The 17,676-nt window shown below is 45.3% G+C and overlaps 1 protein-coding gene across 4 annotated transcripts in view; it reads left to right on the top strand.

The window, feature by feature from the left end:
- Positions 1-300: 300 nt before the first annotated feature.
- The window catches only part of JAK3 (Janus kinase 3), a 39,268-nt gene continuing 21,892 nt past the window's right edge, over positions 301-17,676 (top strand). For 2 of the 4 annotated variants that reach the window (XM_074302255.1, XM_074302240.1), the window contains exons 1-8: positions 301-461; positions 857-995; positions 1,995-2,191; positions 2,736-2,859; positions 6,000-6,111; positions 7,387-7,532; positions 16,752-17,046; positions 17,158-17,280. In XM_074302255.1, the coding sequence (XP_074158356.1) occupies positions 2,008-2,191; positions 2,736-2,859; positions 6,000-6,111; positions 7,387-7,532; positions 16,752-17,046; positions 17,158-17,280 (984 nt within the window). In that variant the 5' untranslated portion in view covers positions 301-461; positions 857-995; positions 1,995-2,007. Of the gene's footprint in view, positions 462-595; positions 699-856; positions 996-1,994; positions 2,192-2,735; positions 2,860-5,999; positions 6,112-7,386; positions 7,533-16,751; positions 17,047-17,157; positions 17,281-17,676 lie in introns of those variants that run through there. The other 2 variants (XM_074302261.1, XM_074302248.1) reach the window with 2 other exon arrangements.

The raw sequence follows: 17,676 nt of genomic DNA, 5'->3' as shown, positions 1-17,676 counted from the left end.
GCTCTAGGACCCAGCAGTACTTATTCCCAAGTTTTCAAATGGCAAAGCAGTATCCCTGGGACTCTCTGGGTCCAAAATCCCAGGCCTGTTCATTGTGTTCCTGACTCACTCCATCCTTGGGCAAGCACCTTCTCTGTGGGGCTCGGTTTCCCCCTGGCTTGTTGGGGAGGTAGGACTAGGCGTGTGTAGGATGCCTTCCGGCTCTGATGCTCTGTGGCTCTCGGTGAGGTCAGCTTCCTCTCACACATGCTCCCCCACCCCCTGCAAACTTTCTGTAAGGCAAAGCTGTAAGGCAGGAAATCAAGTATCTAGAAGGGGGAAGGGGGAGTCCAGTCAGAGGTTAAAGAAAACAGCTCATGGAGCTGGGGGGGTTTCTCCATGCTCAATGAGGGGGAATCCACAGAGCAGTTCCCAGCTTCCTCCTCCATAGGGATCGAGGCCTTCGGGGAGCCTTCAGCCAGGTAGGTGCCCCAGGGAGGCATGGGTTAGGGCCCCATGTTGGGGATGGAAGGAGATTCAGTCTAGAGCCAGGAGCAGGAAGACCCTGAAACCAAAAGCAAAAGTTATTGGAGGGCTGTGGAGTCCCTCAGTCTTGTGACTAGAGACTCCAACTCAAAGGGATGGTGGAGGTCTCTCTTATTTTAGGGCGGCAGAAACCGAGGTTTGGGAGGTTACTGGATTTCCTTGATGTATCGCAGGTAGGAAGTCTCTGAATCAGGGTCCAGATCCACTTCCTTCCAGCTCCGAGTGCGGCCCTCTACCACGATCCACATGGCCTCAGTTTTACCTCTAGTTTCAGGAAATGGGAAACTCCTCACTGAGCCTTACATCCCGTTTTTCTCCCTGCCCCGCTTAGGGTGGGAGGTTCAGGGGACCGGGACTGTGTGTGCTGGTTAGGCTGGCTCTCTGGCAGCCCTAGCAGAGGACGTCCTGTGGTGGAGCAGACCCTTCCCCTGTCCATCTGGAGCATGTTCCACCTTGTCTGCGGGGAGAAAGTAAGCAGGTTTGGGCCCCTTTATTATGGGGGTGGGAGATCACCTGGTAATGGGGGGAGGGGGAGGGGGTGTTGTAGGAGGCTTTGCCCTGGCAACTTAAAGGATTTCAAGTAGATGATGTTGCCTTTCCTCTTTTTTTATTAAAGCTTTTTAAATTTTCAAAACATACGCATTTTTTTTCTTTTTCTTTTTTTCTTTCCTGAGGCAATTGGGGTTCAGTGACTTGCCCAGGATCACACAGCCAGGAAGTGTGAAGTGCCTGAGGCCAGATTTGAACACAGGTCCTCCTGACTCCAGGGCTGGTGTTCTATTCATTGTAGCATCTAGCTGCCCCATGGATAATTTTTCAACATTAACCCTTGAAAACCTTTCCTTTTTCTAGAAAAGGAGGGAATGAGACTAAACCTCCAAACTTTCTCATACCTCTCTGAGCACAGCTGCTCACTCATTGCTTCCTGCACTCCAACTCCTCATCCTCCTCCCTGCCTGCCCCCCGCTATGGGCTGGTCTCTTAGGACCCTCACTGCTGCTTCTTACTCCGCTCGTCTCTTGGCCAGACTAAAGCCTGGTGTGATTGCGGGCAGAGGATGGAGACTTTGGCTGCTGGGGCGGTCAGGGTGTCTGAATGAGCAGCCAGACTTGACAGACCCAGGGGTGTAGACGCAGTGTTCCTGGGAGGCAGGGGTGAGCACCGAGCTTGGCTCTCCGTGTACGTGCTTGTCTCCAAGCCCACTGTCTTCTTGCTTGCTGCCCAAGTCCTCCCCCCCGCATGGCCACGTTTCTCCTCCCGTATGTATTTCTGAGGGGGACGGGGGCCACCCTTGGCTCAGAGGCCTAGAACCCATTGGCAGCATGGACTGTGGCCGATCACCGGCGCCCACAAAGTGAGAGGAGGGGCTGCGGCCCGCTTCTTCTATTGGGTTTCCTACCACCAAGTATCAGTGGCTCTCACCGGGGCCAGAGCAGAGTACCACCGTTCTCTGCTCTCCCTTCTCTCAGGCTTGAGGCTGTCATGGCACCTCTGGGTGAGGAGACCCCCCTGATTGAGCAGCGGTCCTACAGCCTGTCCTCCAGTGAGTCTGGCTCCCTGCAAGTGTTCCTGTGTCCCCAAAGCTCAGGGTCCCCACAGATCCTCACCTTCTCCTTCGGGGAATACTCTGCCGAAGAGCTCTGCGTGAAGGCTGCCAAGGCCTGCGGTGAGCTGAGGGGGAAGAATCACGGGTGGAGGGCTGGGGAGTCGAGTTTGCCACAGGAGCAGGTCTAGGAAATCGTGATCCCCTCATTGAGTCCCCGATGGAGCCTCCATTCCCCTATTGAGGTCTCATCGCTTCAGAGAGACTCCACTCCTCCACTGAGCTTCAATTTCCCCACTGAAGGTCTACCTCAGGCCCTTCGCTGAACTCTGTTCTCACTGAGCCCTTACTGAGCCCTTGAAGTCTTGGGACACTCATTAAAGCCTGTCTCTTCACTGAGCTCCCATTTTCCTTTCTCTAGTACTTAGCACACAGCAGGCACTCAATAAATGCTTGTGGCTCCATTTCCCTGCCCCATCCATCTCCTGAGTACCCGATTTTTTTTCCTTGGGCTCTGGATCACTCCACAGCATCCTTATCCCATCACAAACACTGCCCATCTCCCCCGGCCCAGCCCTGTCCCCTCTGAGATATTTCTGAGATAGAGGTAGTCCTCCCTCCCCTGCCCAGACTGCAGCTTGAGTGGGCCCACTCTTGCCCCTTGCAGGGATCCTGCCCGTGTGCCATGCTCTGTTTGCACTGGCCACGGAAGACCTGTCCTGCTGGTTCCCACCCAACCACATCTTCACAGTGGAGGATTCCACCATCCAAGTGCTCCTTTACAGGATCCGGTATGGGGCTGGGCTGGGGACGGGGCAAGTGAAGGGGAGGGAGGCAGTGAGGGGAGGGGCTGAGGTTTCCTCCAGATGCTATCTGCCCAGATGCTTCCATCACACGCACCTGTCTCTAGTCCTTGCTTGTCATGTAGGCCAAAACATCACCCACTATCTTCTAAGATACACACACTCTTGAGTTGGGGGAAGGAAGGGGGTACAGTCAATACCCAGATGTCAGAGCTGGGAGAATCCCAGAACCTAGAATGGGAAAGGCCCTAGAACACAGGATGTCAGAGCTAGGATGGGAGGGCCCTTAGAACCCAGAAAGTCAGAGGTGGGAGAGCCCTTAGAATCCAGAAAGTCAGGGGTGGGAGAGCCCTTAGAACCCAGAAAGTCAGAGGTGGGAGGGCTCTTAGAACCCAGAAAGTCAGAGGTGGGAGAGCCCTTAGAATCCAGAAAGTCAGGGGTGGGAGAGCCCTTAGAACCCAGAAAGTCAGAGGTGGGAGGGCTCTTAGAACCCAGAAAGTCAGAGGTGGGAGGGCTCTTAGAAACCAGAAAGTCAGAGGTGGGAGAGCTCTTAGAACCCAGAAAGTCAGAGGTGGGAGGGCTCTTAGAAACCAGAAAGTCAGAGGTGGGAGAGCTCTTAGAACCCAGAAAGTCAGAGGTGGGAGAGCTCTTAGAAACCAGAAAGTCAGAGGTGGGAGAGCTCTTAGAACCCAGAAAGTCAGAGGTGGGAGAGCTCTTAGAACCCAGAAAGTCAGGGGTGGGAGAGCTCTTAGAACCCAGAAAGTCAGAGGTGGGAGAGCCCTTAGAACCCAGAAAGTCAGAGGTGGGAGAGCTCTTAGAACCCAGAAAGTCAGAGGTGGGAGAGCTCTTAGAACCCAGAAAGTCAGAGGTGGGAGAGCTCTTAGAACCCAGAAAGTCAGAGGTGGGAGAGCTCTTAGAACCCAGAAAGTCAGAGGTGGGAGAGCTCTTAGAACCCAGAAAGTCAGAGGTGGGAGAGCTCTTAGAACCCAGAAAGTCAGAGGTGGGAGAGCTCTTAGAACCCAGAAAGTCAGGGGTGGGAGAGCCCTTAGAACCCAGAAAGTCAGAGGTGGGAGAGCTCTTAGAACCCAGAAAGTCAGGGGTGGGAGAGCCCTTAGAACCCAGAAAGTCAGAGGTGGGAAAGCCCTTAGAACCCAGAAAGTCAGAGGTGGGAGGGCCTTTAGAACCCAGAAAGTCAGAGGTGGGAGAGCCCTTAGAACCCAGAAAGTCAGAGGTGGGAGGGCTCTTAGAAACCAGAAAGTCAGAGGTGGGAGGGCTCTTAGAACCCAGAAAGTCAGAGGTGGGAGAGCTCTTAGAACCCAGAAAGTCAGAGGTGGGAGAGCTCTTAGAACCCAGAAAGTCAGAGGTGGGAGGGCCCTTAGAACCCAGAAAGTCAGAGGTGGGAGGGCCCTTAGAACCCAGAAAGTCAGAGATGGGAGGGCTCTTAGAACCCAGAAAGTCAGAGGTGGGAGAGCCCTTAGAACCCAGAAAGTCAGAGGTGGGAGAGCTCTTAGAACCCAGAAAGTCAGAGGTGGGAGGGCCCTTAGAACCCAGAAAGTCAGAGGTGGGAGGGCCTTTAGAACCCAGAAAGTCAGAGGTGGGAGGGCCCTTAGAACCCAGAAAGTCAGAGGTGGGAGGGCTCTTAGAACCCAGAAAGTCAGAGGTGGGAGGGCTCTTAGAACTCAGAAAGTCAGAGGTGGGAGGGCTCTTAGAACCCAGAAAGTCAGAGGTGGGAGAGCCCTTAGAACTCAGAAAGTCAAAGGTGGGAGAGCCCTTAGAACCCAGAAAGTCAGAGATGGGAGGGCCTTTAGAACCCAGAAAGTCAGAGGTGGGAGGGCCTTTAGAACCCAGAAAGTCAGAGATGGGAGGGCCTTTAGAACCCAGAAAGTCAGAGGTGGGAGGGCCCTTAGAACCCAGAAAGTCAGAGGTGGGAGAGCTCTTAGAACCCAGAAAGTCAGAGGTGGGAGAGCCTTTAGAACCCAGAAAGTCAGAGGTGGGAGGGCCCTTAGAACCCAGAAAGTCAGAGGTGGGAGAGCTCTTAGAACCCAGAAAGTCAGAGGTGGGAGGGCTCTTAGAACCCAGAAAGTCAGAGGTGGGAGGGCTCTTAGAACCCAGAAAGTCAGAGGTGGGAGGGCCTTTAGAACCCAGAAAGTCAGAGGTGGGAGGGCCCTTAGAACCCAGAAAGTCAGAGGTGGGAGAGCTCTTAGAACCCAGAAAGTCAGAGGTGGGAGGTCTCTTAGAACCCAGAAAGTCAGAGGTGGGAGGGCTCTTAGAACCCAGAAAGTCAGAGGTGGGAGGGCTCTTAGAACTCAGAAAGTCAGAGGTGGGAGGGCTCTTAGAACCCAGAAAGTCAGAGGTGGGATAGGAGGGCCCTTAGAACACAGGATGTCAGAGATAGGATGGGAGGCCCTTAGGACACAGAATGACAGAAATGGGAGGGCCCTTAGAATCCAGAAAGTCAGAGGTGGGAGAACCCCTAGAATCTAGAATGGGAGAGTTGGGAGAAAGAACCCTTAGGACACAGGATGACAGAGCTGGGAAGGCCTTGGAACCCAAAAATGTCAAAGATGGGATGGGAAGGCTCTTAGAACCCAGCAAGCCAGAATTGGAAGGGCTCTTAAAACTCAGAATGTCAGAGCTAAAGGGTCCTTAGAACCCAGAAAGTCAGAGGTGGACCCTTAGGATACAAAGCAGAGCGTATCCTCCAGATCTAGATAAAGCTTTAAATCTTTAATTTAGATAAATAATGGAATGTCTGAATTATAAGGAGTCTTAGGACACAGAATTTCAAAACTGGAAGGTTCCTTAGGAATCATTAAGCTCAGCTCTCTCATTTTGGGAATGAGAAAGCAGGGGTCCAGGGTGGCGAGGGGACTAGCTTGAGATCATCCACAGTGGAGCTGAGTCTCTCGACTCCCAGTGCAAGGGAGAAGCAGGGATATTGTTTCCTCTCTTCTTTCTCTAGCCTCTAATAAAAGGAGGTGCTTCTGTTCTCCCCACTGAGGTTGGGTCCCACGTGCTCTGCAGGAGTTCCCTTTGCTAGCCTTCTCAGGATCAACAGTCCAGGATAACAGGATGCATCCCATTCCTCCCTGTTCCATGACTCAGGATTTGTCTCATTCTTCCTCCAGCTTTTTCTTTCCCAACTGGTTTGGCCTGGAGAAGTGTTACCGCTTTGGATTGCAGAAGGACAGAGCCAATGCTATTCTGGACCTCCCAGTCCTTAAGTATCTCTTTGCTCAGGTCAGTTGCTCCTCCCCAAACCCGTCTCCCCTACAAGTCAGGAGAACCTCCATCTCTTGTGTACCAAGGACATCAGTGATCCTCCCCAGAGCAGAACACCTCTAAAGGCATTTCTCATCAGGGAAGAAGCATCCCCCACGACCCCTGGCAGACTTGGGCACAATTATGAGGTAGCCCGGTCTGGGACCAAAATCAGGGCTCAGTTTCCATTGCGTGCATGAAATGATTTTAGTTCTGCTAAGACATGATTGATGACCTTAAGAAGAGCTCATTCATCAAAGAAAAAATTAAAATTATAAGTGCTTGTACAGTAATTACAAATACCCTAGAACATAGCGGAATTGAAGCTTCCCAGGAAACAGAGATCCAGCGGTGGCTATAGGAGAGCGCTTGCCCTGATCTTAAGGAGTGAGTGTCCCAATCCCACAGGCAGCCTGCTAAATTGGGTACAGTCACAGCAGAAAAGGGAAGAAAGGAGGGGAGGAACAGGAGATGGAGCAAGACCTAGAACAGTGAGATGCTTGATAGAGCATGTAAGATTGATCATTTTGATGCTCAGTTTAGGGGAAATCACTCCATCCTTTATCAGTTCTCTGGGACAAAATCTCGATTGCTCTACACTACTTATGGTTATAATAGAAGCCTGCAGAGGCTAAGTATCAGAATAAATTTCTGGTGTGAATACAATTAAGCTCTTCAGTTTTCCTCTCTAAAAATGGGTGTAATAATACTCAAAACACCAACTTCACAAATTTATTACACAGAAGTACTTCACAAATCTTAAGAAGTGTGAGTAATCACCATTACTGTCATCTGCAACGCCAAAACCAAGTCATCACTTCAGATCCCAGTAAGGATTTCAGGGCTCCAGACCTGATCCCATTTTTCTTCTTGGCCCAGGCCCAGAATGTAGGGGAGATTGAGTTTGTCCACAGAATGGTCAAGATGGACAAGGGGACTATTGCAGGCCAGTTGGGCCACAGCCTATGGCTGCCTTAATGCCCTGGATGGGTGTGTGGCTGTTACAGATGGGGCAAAGGGCAATAAGAAACTTAAAATAAAAATGAGGAAAGGACCTCAGAGGCCCTCTATTTTGCAGATGAGACCCCAGGAAGGAAAATAATTAGCTCAAGGTTACATAGGGAGTAAATGGCTCAGTTGAGGGAGGGGAGAGAGGGAGATCCCCTAACACTTCAGAAACAGAGAAGGAGTTTATGAGGCTATTGTTTTGCCTGAATATTCTTCTGTGGAGAGTAAAGGGGCTTCTTCCCACAGTCCCGAAGTGACTTCATTAGTGGGAGGATGAATCTGACGCTGAATCTAAAGGAGCAGGGAGAGTGTCTGAGCCTGGCAGTGCTGGACCTGACTCGGATGGCACAGGAGCAGGGCGTATGCCCCAAGGAGATTCTCAGGAGAATCAGGTGAGTGCCCTCCCTCCCCAGGAAGACTGGGAGATGGGCAGGTTGAGCTCCACCTCTGCATGCCTCCTTAAAAAGTGCATTAGCCTCTGCCCCCTGCTTGCCTGCTCTCTGTCCTCACTTCACACATACACACACACACCATCTCAAGTTTAATTGGGAGTAGAATAGGGCCCAGAAAAGGAGACAGAAGGAAAACACAGATCTCCAGAGACTGAGGTGAGAGACATGATCCCCATGGTCTTCAGGAAACTCCCTGTCTTTTTTTTTGGTCTTATTACATTCAGCCCAATGCTGAAATGTCATTTATTTATTTATTGAATTCAATAGTATTTTATTTTTCCAGTTACTTGTGAAGATCGTTTTCAACATTCATTTTTGTAAGATTTTGTGTTCCAAATTTTTCTTCCTGTCTCCCTTACCTCCCCCCTCCCCAAGACAAAAAATAATTTGATATAGGTTATATACATATACATCTATTTTAAACATATTTCCATATTTGTCATGTTGTGCAAGAAAAATCAGACCAAAAGGGAAAAACCATGAGAAAAAAAGCAAGCAAACAAAAAAGTGAAAATCTCCAGAGTTCTCTCTCTGGATGCAGATGATATTTTCCAATCCAAATCAATTGCAATAAGGTCCCTGCCTTTTAACAAAGATAGACAGCTGGAATGAATCAATCAACAACCATTTATTAAATACTGGCTGTGTGCCAGGCACTGTCCTAAATTCTAGGGATACAAAGAAAGGCAAAAACATTGTTTCTGTCCTCAAGGAGCTCACATTTTAATTACGAGATACACATATTCAGAATATATGGAAGGAAATCTTCAAGGGATGGCACTGAAGAATGGGGATGGGAGAGGAAAGGGAAAGATAAGCCAGGAAGACTTCCTTCCACAGGTGGGATCTTGAATCTTATAGGAATCCAGGGAGCTAAGAGGCAAAGGGGAGGAGAGAAATATTCCAAGCATGCAGAACAGCCACTACAAAAGTATGAAGGTGGGAGATGGAGCATCCTTTGTGGGGAGCAGCAAGGAGTCTAGTATAATACAGTTGGAACATAGACTATGTGAAGGAGAATCTAGTATAAGAATATTGAAAAAGTAGGAAAGGGCCAAGTTATAAAAGATATAAAGGAGGACTTAAAAAAAATCTTAGAGATAATACAGAGTTACTTATTGAATGGGAGGGGGAGTAACATGGGCAGAGAGACCCACCAGCAGCCTGGGGCAGTGACCTAGGATAGTGGCTGTGCAAGTGCAGAGAGAGTTTGTACAAAAGATGTTGGAAGGGTGGGAATGACATGATTTGGTATAGATTGCATGTGCAAGTAGAGTGAGAATGAGGAGATAAGGTTAACAAGATTGTAATATATGAGGCAAGGTTCTCCAATAGGAGGCTGAAAGGTAGAGTACCATGGAAAGACCAAAGAGGGGCAAGAATGTTTCAAACAGATGCTGTGGATGATGGGATAGGGAGTCAATTAGGAAGGAATAGAATGCTTGCCTTCCTGTGGTGAGAGCCCCGTTAGATTAAATGACACATTTATAATGGACCCAATGAACATAGTTTCTTCTCTGTTCTAGAACACAGAGGCAAATGGTGGAAATAATCCAGAGTTGGGGGTGGTATAACACGATTAAAGACAGAACAAAGACAAAAGGAGGAGAGTGGGAGCCCTTAACCTTTTGATCTCCTTTGGCAGTTTGGTGAAAAAAAATGTTTTAAAATATATACAGTACAATACATATATTACAAAGGATATCAATTATATTGATATACACTATCAAAAGATTTTTAAAAAACTCAACAAGTTCAGACCCCCAGGTTAAGAACATCTGGAAGAGACTATGGTGTGACATTTAACTGGTTTATCAAAGGATCAGGTTGGGAAAAGGGGGAAGAATTTAGTCAGGGTTGAGCGATTGCCTGGGAAAGAACTGAATTATGAAGGACATGGATGTCATGGGAAAGACAGAACAGGTTTAAGTGTCATAAGGCAGAGGGAAAATATGGAGTAATAAAAGATTATGGTCAGATAAAAGAATTTTGGAGTTTTGAACAAGGAAGGGGAATCCTCATGGGCAAAGGCAAGGTTAAAGGCATTTCAGAATGTAACTGAGGTGAAGTAAGTCATAGGAATGGAAGAGACTGAGAAATTGGGAAGTCAAGGTATGGGAGAGAGCACTGATATTATCTATGTTGAAGCCCCAAAGTGTGAGCGCAAGAAATGGGGAGGAAAGAAAGCTTGTGAGACTAGTGCTGAACTCATGGAAGAAGGAAAAGAATTGTTCTAATCCAATGAAGGTTTGCTCTGATCATTCTCCAACCCAGAGCTTATTAAGCTTTTTCCACTCAGTACCCCTTTTTGCCCAAGAAATTTTTACTCAACCCAGGTTTACAGGCATATAAAATAGGTCTACAAATTAAACATTTACTGTTGATAAATCATAATTTCATGACCCCCACATTCAGTTAGTGATGAGATATGGTGGGAGGTCTTAAACCACACTTTAAAAAACTGGGCTCTAACCCACTACATAAAAGTCTTGGGAAAAAATAATCCCCCATAATATGAAATAGGATTGTTGTTTTTGTTCCCTTGTGATCCCATAAACCATTCTGTCTGAGAGGTTTTCTTGGCAAAGAAACTGGAGTGATTTACCATTTCCTTCTCCAGCATATTAAAGCAAACAGAGTTAATCTAGGTCCATCATCTTTAGAGCCCATGAACATTCTACCGTATCACATTGTCTCCCCATTGTTAGAGAATCACATTTTTATTTTAAGATGTAGGGTTCAAGAAGTTTGGAGAAAGGGTGAATTTCTCATTGTCTATGGTTATGATTTTGTGCATCCATGTGTGTATGTGTGTGTATGTGTCCATATGTGTACTGACTACTAGGCTGAGTGAGTAAATTTTTAATGAATCCTCTTGTTTGGGCAACATCAACCCTTCCCAGGCACTTCTCTTGTTTGTCCTTGTTTGGACTTTTCTCTTTAGTCACTCTCTCAATCCTGCCCTTGGAGGAATGGTTTTCCTTTGAAATCTGATATAGAAAGAAAATGGAAAGGAAGAACGACCAAGGCAGAGCCTCTCACATCAGTTTTAGCCATTCATCTGGAAATGTACAGGTCCACATTTTCTTTCTCCCTGCTCTGGGAGATTATAAAAATGAGTCACTCATTCTCTTTTGTTCAGCTCAATCTCTCAGGCAGAAAGAAATCTTTCCAGTATTAAAGTTTAAGACAAAGCAAAACAAACAAACAAACAAAAATCTATTTCTCTCTTTCAGGCTTTCCCTCTATTGTCTGTCTCAGCTGAGTTTGTGCAAGGACTACACAAATCAGAGATGTAATGATTAACTACATTTATCTTAGAAAACAGAGTTTAAAACAAAAAGGAAGTAGAAAACGGAGATGAGAAAGAATAGGCACACCTCTCTCAGCAAGGAGGAAGGGAGGGGGATTGTGAAAAATCATCATCTTTGATGTCAGCCATTCAGAGATCTAAGTAAATTCAGGTTCTGTTCATGAAGATGATTCAAGATTCAGTTAGAAGGTCCCTGTCCTGTAGCCCAGCATGTCTGAAGTTCTCTCTTCATAGAGAGAGAGAAAAAAGAAAAGAAGAAAGAGAGAAAGAGAGAGAGAGACAGAGAGACAGAGAGAGAGACAGAGAGAGACAGAGACAGAGAGAGAGACAAAGAGAGACAGACAGAGAGAGAGAGACAGAGAGAGAGAGAGACAGACAGACAGACAGAGAGAGAGAGAGAAGAGAGAGAGAGAGAGAGAGAGAGAGAGAAGAGAGAGAGAGACAGAGAGAGAGAGACAGAGAGAGAGAGACAGAGACAGAGAGAGAGAGAGAGAGAGAGAGAGAGAGAGAGAGAGAGAGAGAGAGAGAGAGAGAGAGAGAGAGAATTCAGAAAGAGAGAGAGAGCGATTCAGAGAGACAAAGAGACAGACAGTGTTTGTGTGTGCAGCTGTTCCCCAACACAGCTGCTGGGAGTGGAGGGTAGGAGCAGGGAGAGATTTCACTTCCCTTGCTGGTTCTGTTCATCCTGAGGGCTCACTCAGCCCACTTTAGCAACTTGAACTGCAGATCATAACATCATCCCCTTTGCCTCCTACCTGGTGCTCTAAGATTCAATTCTGCATGTTCCTTCTTCTTCCCTTATCCCTTAGATGATAGATTGTCCTGGCCCTGAGGACAATAGTTTTAGAGTCAGATCGTCTCCCTGGTGAGTGGAGATTTGGAAAACTGTGAACTTTCCCAAATCCAACTAGCATCATCCCCTCCAATTAGCCTATGTAGAAACCTTTTATAAATATTCAATTTAGGATCCCAGATTTAGAGCTGTAATGGATCTGGGGAGCCAGATTGTCCATCCTCCCCCCAGGAGGAAATTGAGCTCCATATATTCCTAGATGCCTATGTATTCCCAGCCTGTTGGTTATTATCATTATTGCTGTCCATTCTTTTTCTGTTTTCCCTTACCTGAGCTCTCTTGGTGTTCAGACTCTTTCTTTTTAAAGGGAAAAAGAAATTCAGTCCAGAAAGAGGCACCAGAGGAAGGAACTTAGAGGCAGAAGTGGAAGATTTCTACCAAGGATGAGCACAGGGTCCCTTCCCTATTTCCCCGCTTCACAGACATGTCAGTGCCTGAGATTCCACTGGGGTGGAGAGTTCCCTACTCCAACTGTGCCATATTGTACACACACACGCACTGCATACTATAAAATGTATGTATATTAAATGGTTGTGGATACTGTATTATAAATAGCAATATATAACATGTAATATATGTATGCGTGTGTATATATTGTATTAGATATATCATATGATATATTATATGTAATATAAAGTATATAATGTATAATATATGTACACTATAAGTAGATATACATATATTGATTATATATTATATATAACACACATATATTATATATTATATATAACATATTCTATTGTATATTGTGTATAATATATAAATTATATAGTATAGAATGTATAAGAAATGCCTTATATTATACATAACATAAATTATACAACAGACTATGTATATGATGTACTATGTGTACATAAACACATGTGTATTATTATATTGTTCACATAATATACATTCTATAATATAAAATATAAAAATACACATATATGCCATACAATATATTATATAACACATATATATTCTATAACATATACTATATAATTTTTTCAATCAACAAGCATTCTCTCCCTTCCCTCTGATCTCCCCCCACTGGAAAAACAAGAAAAAAACAACAACAACAACAACAACAACAAGGAAAAAGCAAACTCTTGTAACAAATATGCATAGTCAAACAAAACATTGACTATATCCAAAAATGTTATAATTCTGCATCTTAGTTTATCTTCTTTATGTTAGAGGCAGATAGCAGTCTTCATCAATGTTTTTTTGCAATTGTGGTTTGTCGTTTTGCTGATTAGAAGTCTTAAGACTTTAAATTGTCTTTGTCATCATTGCATGATGTTTTCCTGGTTCTGCTCACTTCACTCTGCATCAAGTCTTATGTCTTCCCAGGGTTTTCTCTGAAACCATCTTCCTCATCATTGCTTGCAATGCAATTATATTAATTGATCATAACTTCTTCAGGCATTCCCCAATTTATGGGCATTTTGCAATGTCAGAAAAGAGATACAATAAATATTTTTGTACGTTTGGGTCCTTTTTCTTGCTTTAAAATCTCTGTAATCATCAGTCAATAAGCATTTATTAAGTGCCTACAATTGTTCAGGCACTGTTCTAAGTCCTAGGGAACTTAAAAAGAGAAAAATAACAGCTCAGGCCCTTACATAGGTCACAATCTAATAGAGGAAGACAAAAAGCAAACAATTATGTATATACAGGGTATGGACAGGATATTGTTGTTTGTCTTTCATTTTTGAAGAGGATCAAGGATATCATGGGTGAAATCTTGACTCATTACTTAATTGGATTTAAGTGAGGCAAAGTGCACAAAGTTGTCAGCCTCACTCAATGACTCTAGAAGAGAGAATAAGGCTATGTACAGGATAAATAGGAGATAATTCACAGAGGGAAGACACTGGAATTAAGATCGCAAAGATTTCCTATAGATGGGAGTTTATTGGGATCTGAAAGAAATTAGGGAGGTCAGTAGGCAGAGCTGAGGCAGGAGGATATTCCAGGTGTGGAGAACATATTGCTGGGTCATGTAGTTAGTGATTTTAGGAGGGGGTGAGTTCCAAACTGATGTCTAGAATGGCTGTACCAATTCTTAGTTCCACCATCCTCTTCCCGTCTTTGTCATAGGAACTGTGGATCTAGCCCATCCTGCTACACATTCTGTCCCCTGTGCTTCACTACGTTGTAATGAAACAGTACCTTCAGTTCCTCTCCTCTAAACTGTCAACAGTACTATTTCTGTCTCCATCATCCTATTTAAACTGCTCTCTGCAAAGTTACCCATGATCTCCTACTTGCCAGATCCAATGGCTTTTTCTCAATCTTCATTCTCCTTGAGTTCTCTGCAGCTTTGCCACAAAAGATCATTCTCTCTTTTTTGATATTCTTTTCTCTTTAGGTCTCAGAGCAGTGTTCTCTCCTGGTTTTCCTCCTATCTCTCTGATGGTTCCATCTCTGTCTCCTTTGCTGAATCCTCCTCCAGATAGTGCTTTCTATCTGGGATTCTGTTCTGGGTCCTCTTCTCTCATTCTTTTCTACTCCACTGAGTGATCTTATTAGTCCCATGATTTTAATGACCATCTTTCTGCTAACAATTCTCCAATCTATTTATTGAGCCCAAACCTTTTTGCTTACCCCCACTCTCACATCTCTAATTTCCTATTAGACATTTTGTGGTGGATATCCTGAAGTCTTCTGAAACCAAAGTGCTCAAAACTCACCTCATTCTCTTTCCTTCTCCTTAACTTTCCTATATCTATTGAAAACACTATTGAGAACATCCTCCCATACTCTGGAAACCTACATGTCTCTGTTTCTGTCTCTCTCTCAACACCTTCCCCCCCCACCAATATTCAATCTATTACTCAGTTTTGCCTTAATAACATCTCCCAAATATAGCCCCTTCTTTCCTCGGACACCATCACCCTTCGGGACAGGCCCTCATTACTTCACACCTGGATCATTGGAAGAGCAGCTGGTGGGTCTGCCCACCTCAAATTCTTCCCCACTGCCATTTACTTTTTTAATTGAAGTTTGTTTTATTTTCAAGACATATGCAAAGATACTTTTTTCAACATTGACCCTTGAAAAACCTCGTGTTCCAATTCCCCCACACACACACACACACTTCTCCCAACCTCCTCCCCGAGATGGCAAGTAATCCAATGTGTCCACTTTCTACTCAGGTGATATTTCTAAAGAACATTGATTGGAAACTTTTGATCTAACTAGGTCATTCTCCTACTTAGTAAACTCTAGCAATTCCCTATTATCTCTAGGATCCAATCTAAAATCCTTTATTTGATATTGAAAACCTTCCTTCCTTTCTAGCCTTACCCTTTATTCCTCCCCCAGGTACTCTGCTATTTGGAAATACTGGCCTCCTTACAGCCCTCACACATGATGCTCCATCTCTTAACTTTGTACCTTTTCATTAGCTGTCTGCCATATTTGAAATACTTGCTCTCCTTTGCTCATCTCTACCTCCTGACTTCCCTGGCTTCCTTCAAGACTCAATCCCAAAATTCCACCATTTGCAAGAAACCTTTAAAAATATTCCTCAATACTAGGGCCTTTTCTTGGACTTTCTCACTGATTTGCCATATCTCTGTCAGTCTGTCTATCTGCCTATCTCTTGTATGTACATAGTACTTATATTTACAATGTAAGCTCCCTGAGGGCAGGGATTATTTTTGACATTCTTTGTATCCTCAGTGATTAGCACGGTGCCTGGTTCTTAGTAAGTTCTTAATAAAATGCTTACTCACATATATATGATGAATAAATAAAAGGCATTTATTAAACATGTACTATGTGTAATATATGTACTGCTCATGTATCTGCATGGGATGTCTAAACATATAGACAGGAATTCCAGCAAAGAGATGCTGATAAATATTACAGTGTTTATGGGAGACTGAGCTTCAAGGGAGAAGCAGAAGGAACCATGAGTCTGACTGCTCTGTTCCTCTCTGAGAAAGGAGATCCTGGATTTGAATCATAAAATTCTCCCCTAAATATCATGGGAGCACAAAGTTCTTCGGTTCTCTGATCATTATCCTTTAAAAGGAAGAAGCAACTTAAGGTGTTAAACACTTTAACTCACACCCACCATCCTCACTACCAGATGCTAGTTACATGTTACTGAAGTCATAACTATGAATCAACAGTGAGTAAACCCCTTTATCTAAGCAGAAGAACAAATAGAAATGGAACAAGTTTTGCAGATTAAAATGTACCAGAAAGTACACTCTGGAAACAAGGTATCTCAGATCAACTAAAATGGAGGCCCTAGTTCTCATCCAAAAGAAAATTCCTGGCAGTTTCTAGGGAGGCAAGCTAGAAATTGAGGACATGTTAAGGAACGGATTTATCTACATACCTATAAGAGATTGTCTTTCTCCTCCCTGGAATAAGTCCCAAAGATAGTCTGGAACTACATGTGTCTCTCAGAGAAGTGAAGGATCTTTCTTCTCCAAAGCTTTCAGTCACACAGGATCAAATCAGCTTTTTCTCCACCAATTAGTAAAGTTATAGGCAAAAGGAGAGCTGGGTTACACATGTGGGAAACTGTGCTAACTACTAGGTATACAAATAGAAATGCAATATCCTTCTGGCCCTCATGGAATAATTGGGGGATACCCCACAAAGAATAGGATTCATCTGGAAGATCTGTGGAAAGGCTGGTAGTCTCTGAGCTTTCCTAAAATTGAAGTGGTAGGTCAGAAGGCAAGTCCTGGGGGGCTTAGGGTACACTGGCAGTGCTCAGGGATCTGAAGGGCATCCCGTCAAAGTAGATGGCACGGTCAAGTCCTGCCAGCTGGTGAGTCCTTGCTCATCTATGTGGGATGAAGGCCCATGGGAGGTGGAGGAGGAAAGGATGGGGTCAGCATCCAGCCAGCAATAGAGGATGGAGCGGGGAACTTTGGTAGAAAGGAAGTTCCCCTCCCTGCTCCCCAACATGTACCTCAGAAGGCTTCTGGACATGGGTCCAGCTTTGTGTGTATATGAAATCAGTCTATGGCTTCTCCTCCCCCAGCTATAAGACCTGTATCCCAGGAAGCTTCCGACGTTTGATCCAGAGCCTCAGCTTCATGACTCGAAAACGTTATCGTCAGATGGTACGCCGAGCCCTGCAGAGCGTGGCTTCCTGCCAGGCAGATGTGTACTCCATCATGCTTAAATACCTCATGGACCTGGAGAGGCTGAAACCCACCCGGACTCTGGAGACCTTCATGGGTCGGGCCCCGGGGGCTACATCTGGCCAGGACCCCCGCTGTCTCATCCACGTGGCTGGGGACAGCGGCATCTCCTGGGCCCCTGCGGGCAGTGAGGTGCTGCTCTTGGTTCCCATTCACCTTTTCACTTAGATGGGAAATGAATGGGTCTGAAGAGGAGCCCCTCACCTAATCCCCCTTACTTCTCTCAATTTCTCCTCTGGTCAGAGCCCCCAGCCTTTCTGCGATTTCCCTGAAATTGTTGATATCAGCATCAAGCAGGCCTGCAGGGACGGTCATCTCAGTGAGAACCGGCTGGTCACTGTTACCAAGACTGACAACAGGATCCTGGTGGGTACCACAGTGGGCAGTGCTCCCCTCTGCCTGAACTACAGGGCAGACAGAGGTGGCCGGCCGAGATGTGAAGGGGAGGGAACGTTATCTCTTAGCTCTGCTCCTTTCTTTCCTCACCTGGAAGATGTCAGGGAAGAAGGTGAACTAGACAGTCTTTTATGACTTCTAGCTCTGGCATTCTCTGTTCTAGGACCACTCTCCACTCTTATATAAAATATATATATATAGTCAATCAACTAACACTTATTAAACACCTACTATATGTTGGAAAGAGGGTCTATAGTCCAGTGCTGTTATAACACTTGTTTTGAAAACATGAATTTGTTCCAAGATAACTGTTATATTAGGGAGTAATTTGAGCATAACCTGAAATTGTGAGTTTATTGATGCTCA

The sequence above is a fragment of the Sminthopsis crassicaudata genome, chromosome 1 (genome assembly GCF_048593235.1).
Source record: "Sminthopsis crassicaudata isolate SCR6 chromosome 1, ASM4859323v1, whole genome shotgun sequence".
In the NCBI taxonomy this organism is placed as follows: domain Eukaryota; kingdom Metazoa; phylum Chordata; class Mammalia; order Dasyuromorphia; family Dasyuridae; genus Sminthopsis; species Sminthopsis crassicaudata.
Note: the sequence above shows the minus strand (reverse complement) of the source record. Positions and strands in the feature narration are given on the sequence as shown.